At 47.3% G+C, this 5,950-nt stretch overlaps 1 gene segment (V, D, J or C); it reads right to left on the reverse strand.

The window, feature by feature from the left end:
• Positions 1 to 2,241: 2,241 nt before the first annotated feature.
• On the reverse strand, positions 2,242 to 3,998 carry LOC144273302 (immunoglobulin lambda variable 2-23-like). The segment is given in 2 exon segments: positions 2,242 to 2,561; positions 3,992 to 3,998. Coding segments are annotated over 2 exon segments (327 nt in total).
• Positions 3,999 to 5,950: the final 1,952 nt, after the last annotated feature.

The following is a 5,950-nucleotide window of genomic DNA, read 5'->3' on the forward strand; positions in this document are numbered from 1 at the left end:
AATCCAAATTTCACGAATTATTGTGGACGAGGGTTGTATGTAACCTCTCTAGGGGAGAGATGTGATGTGGGAACCGAATGTTCAAAGGTCTCTATGGAACAAAATGCCAGACCAAAAAGGACTTTGGGAACAAAAAATGTCCAGTGTTTGTCCAAGAAACATCTAAGGGGAGGTGAATGCAAATTCCCCAGCAGACACCCAGCCTGAGGAGTCGGCCTGTGTCTGATGAGCTATGAGCCAGGCTGGGCAGTGATGGTGTCCCCGGCCGCTGTTGGCCAGAAGCTGGGAATGGGTGACAGGGGATGGATCACTTGCTGATTCCCTGTTCTGTTCATTCCCTCTGGGGCACCGGGCATTGACCACTGTTGGCAGACAGGACACTGGGCTAGAAGCACCTTTGTTCTGACCCAGTCTGGCCTTTCTTATGTTCTCATTACATGCAGGTAAGATTAAAGGCCCAAGCTATATAAAGGAAAGAGTAAATTATTTGTTCTGGAACTGTGGCAGTTATGACCCATCTGGAAAAACCCAGTGGTTGTGGGTTTAGAAGGACCGACATTTAGGCTGGAATCAGGGGCTGCTTGTGAGAAACCTTTTAGCATGTGGGTGGGTTGTTTGTTCTAATGTGTTTTTGTTTGTTTTTCCTGTAATGCTTTCACCCTAGAAATACATCTGCTGTTTCAGAACCAGCTGCCTGGTCACTTGTAACTGTGGCAATTAGGCTGCTCGTCACCTCTGGGGAGAAAGCAAGGTGCAGGAGACTGGCCTCTTGGGCTGTATGGCTTGCTGGGGGTAACACGGTCTAGGCAGGGAACTGAACCACTCGATCAGGCAGAGAAGAGAGAGGCGGATCTAGGTGATCAGTGTGGCCCCTTCTGGCTTTATAATCTATGGTTTAGGATTTCTGTTTGCGGGTTCTATGGAAGGAGTAACACCAAACCAACACAATCGTCCCCCTCCTCAAAGAAGTCTGCTGAAATGTGGTGACGTCCTGAGGGCAGCAGCTTTGCGCTTCGGGGCGCGCCTAACCTCCATTGCGGCTGCGCCTGGGGAAGGTTACTCAGAAACCCGCCGGGTGGGAGAGGGAGGAGTTTGGGGGCCTCTTAACAGACACAGGAAACAAGCTGTGTTCAGGTGAGTGTGCAGCTGAAATCGCGGGTGGTTTTGGGAAGAAAACTGGGTTTGTAATAAGTCGGTTTCTGCTCGGGGACTGAAGATACGAAGGTTCGCTTCTTAACTCTTTAATTCACCGACTTACAGTTTGCTCTGGGACAAGCCAGGAAATCGTTCTGTGCCTCAATTTTCTTATATGTGAAATAACATTTCTCCTTCTGCCAGGGGGAATAGGAGGATAAATAGGTTGGGGCGCTAAGTAGTGACTGGGAAGGGGGTTACATAGCTACAGAGGTTGTTTTTAATTGAATGAAACCTGAAATTGTCCAAGGAGCGGTGCGAGCAGCTAAAGTCTCCTTTCAAAGTTTCAGACTATATTCTTGAAATAATTATTTCCCTTTGTTTGGCCTTTTCTTCTACAACCGTTGTTGTCTCCCTCGCTAGACATTAAAAGGAAGAGTAGCTAGAAGGATTTCAGATTATAATAAACCTTCATACTTTTTCAGCAGTCCATGCAGCTGCGTTCACAGTCATTTCCCCCATACACGTGGAAGGCATCCTGTTAATCCTATAGGGACTGTTGAAATTTCTTCACGCACCCATGTATCGTTGGGATGGGGCATGAACATGTTTATCAGCAATCAATGTCTGGGGCTATCATAAAAAATGTAACGGGATGAGGAGCCCAACTCCGTCACCGTCCTTTGAAACGCCCGGCCAGAACTCCTGAAAGAATAATTTTAAATTATTTTCGTCTTTCATCTGCTGCCTTTGCCCTCAGCCTCAGTTAAAGTGGAGATCTATAGAGCAGGGAACCAAGTATCAGAGGGGTAGCCTATTAGTCTGTATCTATGATTGTGTAGACCTCTATCATATCGCCCTTAGTCTTCTCTTTTCCAAGGTGAAAAGTCCCGGTTTTATTCATCTCTCCTCATATGGAAGCCAGTGTTTTAATGCAGGCGCTTTGGCGAGATTAGGAAGTATTAATCTGACAGCACCACACCCCAGCCAGAATGTGTGTTTTTAACAGCAAAACTCCCGAGGGGCTCCGCTTCCAGCCTCAATGTGCAGAACATTATCTGCAGCTGGGAAGGGAGGGTTTTTGTTCGGCTCTCCTACGTGGCTGTCTCACTGTGCTCTCTGCAGGGCGCAGTGATACACCGCGCTGTCCGCCAGCTCCAGGGCTGTGATGTTCAGAAAGGTGGAGCTGTCATCAGCCTCGGAAGAAAACCTCTGCTGGGCGAAATCTGCAGTGTGGCTTTGGCCGCTGGCTGACTTCGCTCCTCTCCAGAGAATGTACTGCGGGGCCTGGTTCGGATACTGACGGCACCAGTGGAGATAGGCATCGCTACCGCTGGTGGTGTAAGTACAGCTGAGTGTCACAGAACCTCCAGCTGATCCAGACACTTCGGATTCCTTGGACTGGACAGAGTCACAGAATGCAGCACCTGCGACAAGACAAACACATTCGAGGTCATTTCATCTGTAGCTGAGCCTTGGAAACGATTCCACCTGCACTGCAATTTAAGGGAATTTCAAAGCCGTCAGAGGGATTTAGGCATCTAACTCCATAGGAATTAATGTTATGAGCAGGAGAAGGGTTAGGGTTTAACGTTAGGATTAAGGCAAGGGTATGAAGAAGGGTTTGTTTGGGGTAAGGTTTAGGGGTATGGTGAGAGCGAACTGTTAAATTGTAGCATTCGCGTTTTGGTTACAGTCTAGGATAAGGCTTAATTATAGGGTTAGGTTTACGGTTCAATGGGAATTGAGTGTCTAGTTTCCTTAGGCTTCTTTGGGAGGAGTTTGAGGAACGCATCGGAGCCGCTGACATATCAGAGTGCTGGGGTGGGGGTCAGGGGTTGTGGGCAAGGTTCTGCTCTGGAACTCAGAGACCTGCTTCACCCGCCACAGACTCTGTGTGTGACGATGGGTAATCCTCTGTGCCTCCGTTTTCCTAGTTGCAAAAAAAGCTGGGGAAGGTTCCCAGCTCCTATAGGGACTGTGGAGATTTCTCGACGCATTCATGTATCATTGTGATGGGGCATGAGCATGCTTATCCGCAATCAATGTCTGGGGCTATCACAAGAAAAATGTAACGGGATGAGGAGCCCAACTCCGTTACCCTCCTTTGAAATGCCCAGTCAGGACTCCTGAAAGAATTATTTTAAATAATTTTCGTCTTTCATTTGCTGCCTTTGCCATCAGCCTCAGTTTAAGCGGAGACCTATAGAGAGAGCACAGAAGGGTTTCAAAAGACAACCCGTGTTTATATTTTCCTCCAGCAAATGGTGACGCTTTGTCATGTTAAGAGTTCATAGTTCTCAGCATATAGTCTCGGGAATAGTGTCTTGCAATTAAACAGTTTCCAAGCAAATCTACCCCAAAAGGCAACTGTCTATACAATAGGAGCATTGATTTCACTCTGGGAGAGTTGGTAACTGTAGCTTTACACCACCACTCAAAAATGGGCATTTCCAACAATTTCCCCCTCATTTTAACTGGCCTATTTGACCCCCTTTTCACCATAAATGAGCAATTTAACAGTATATTGTCCATGTGTAAAGGAAATTTTTCATTCCAATTTTATCTCAATTTGTATTTTCAACAATAGGTCACTTTGCCTACATTTCTACTCACATTTAACCCTTGTTTTACTACAAATGATTCTCACTCACACACACACACCGATATAGGTAATCCCTAACTCCAGGAAAAGAGGTGTTAATAGCGTCCTAATTAAAGATATGCCCATTATTTTATCCAAGGGCGATGTTTAAATTATCTCTTCAAATAACATTTAACTTTTAAGGGGAGTTGTATATTTAAGCACAGCAAATACTCTCTTTCAAGGCGCTGCTGCTCGTTTTAATGCTTGTACCATCCATCCCCTGCAGCAGGGCTGGGAGGGTTTTTGCACAGCTCTGTTATGAGGCTCTGTCACTGTGCCAGACTCAGGGCGCAGAGATACACCGCCGTGTCTGCCGGCTCCAGGGCTGCGATGTTCAGAACTGTGGCGCTGTCATTCGCCTGGGAAGAAAACCTCTGCTGGGCGAAACCTGCGGTATCACTGAACGTGCTCCCTTTTGCTCCTCTCAGGAGGATGTACTGCGGGGCTCGGTTCGGATACTGACGGTACCAGTAGAGATAGACACCAGCAGTGTAGCTGGTTTCATAAGAACAGCTGAGGGTCACGGAGCCGCCTTCTGACCTGGACACCTCGGGTTCATTGGACCGGACCGAGTCACCCAGCACCGCACCTGCAACAAAACACTCGCTTTCAAGGACATCCAGGTACACTGGCAGGTCTAGGCTGGGAATTTTAAAAGAGCCCAAGGGGGGTTATTCACCTAATCAAGAACAAATTAAGGTTAGCGTAAAAATTAAGGTTAAGGATAGCCGGGGCTTTCGGATCTGGGTCAGGGTTGGGATCAGGGTTCAGGTTCTGGGTAGAATGGGAGTTGGGAGCCGAATTTCATGAAGCTTCCTCCAAAAACCCAGAGCCCGGTTACCTAGTTGGCTAAAGACCGAAAGGCTGAGAATGAAACGCGTCTCCATGGTGGCTCAGACAGCGGCAGCCGGACAAGCTGAGAGGTCGCGGCGAGAAGAATCTTAAAAGCAACTTCTCGGAACAAGGCCTGGGAGCGGTTACTGCGAGACCAGCCGAGCAGAAGAGGGCGGAGTTCGGGAACTGCGTAACAGACACAGGAAATGTGCTGGGTTCAGATTAGTCGGCAACTGAAGCGGAGATGAGAACTCGTGGGAAAAATTCCTTCCACTGCACTTCCTGGAAGATCGGTTTCTGACTTTCTGTCATTTTTTCTTAATCATTTTCCTTTTCATTGTCTTTCTTGTTGCTATTTGGTGAGAACTGAATTAAAGACATTGTGAGAAGACAAGTTCTGTGTTGTGTGCTGGTTTTGTGGGTGTGGGTGTCTTTCTATCTGTCTCTATGTTTGTGTTTGCACGTGTGTGTCTGCATGCTTCTGTGTGTTGTGCCTTTGTGTATCTGTCCCACTGGCCCCATGCTGGTTTAGTCCAGATAGGGGAATCCAGCCCCAATGGGAGTACAGCTGATTGATACCTGTGGTGGACCTGGCCCAGTTGACTCCATCTGGCCCACAGTGATTCACCTTAGTTGAGGAGCAGACCCAATGTGGGTAAACTGAGGTTAATATGGGGTAACACAATGGTGAATGGGGCCCAGAAGGCTTCATAGCTGTCAGGTCATGTCCTCATACCAGACCTACCACCTTGTTTAACCATCTGTCTGGGCCTGGGGATTCTACTCTGAAATTGTATTTCTCATGGTGAGAAAGCCAAGGAGGTGAACATATGAATGGCCATACTGGGTCAGACCAAAGATCCATCCAGCCCAATATCCTGTCTACCGACAGTGGCCAATGCCAGGTGCCCCAGAGGGACTGAACCTAACAGGTAATGATCAAGTGATCTCTCTCCTGCCATCCATCTCCACCCTCTGACAAACAAAGGCTAAGGACACCGTTCCTTACCCATCCTGGCTAATAGCCATTAATGGACTTAGCCTCCATGAATGTATCCAGTTCTCTTTTAAACCCTGTTATAGTCCTAGCCTTCACAACCTCCTCAAGCAAGGAGTTCCACAGATAGACTGTGCGCTGAGTGAAGAAGAACTTCCTTTTATTTGTTTTAAACCTGCTACCCATTAATTTCATTTGGTGGCCCCTAGTTCTTATATTATGGGAACAAGTAAATAACTTTTCCTTATTCACTTTCTCCACACCACTCATGATTTTATAGACCTCTATTGTATCCCCACATAGTCTCCTCTTTTCCAAGCTGAAAAGTCCCAGCCTCT

The sequence above is a fragment of the Eretmochelys imbricata genome, chromosome 13 (assembly GCF_965152235.1).
Source record: "Eretmochelys imbricata isolate rEreImb1 chromosome 13, rEreImb1.hap1, whole genome shotgun sequence".
NCBI lineage: Eukaryota > Metazoa > Chordata > Testudines > Cheloniidae > Eretmochelys > Eretmochelys imbricata.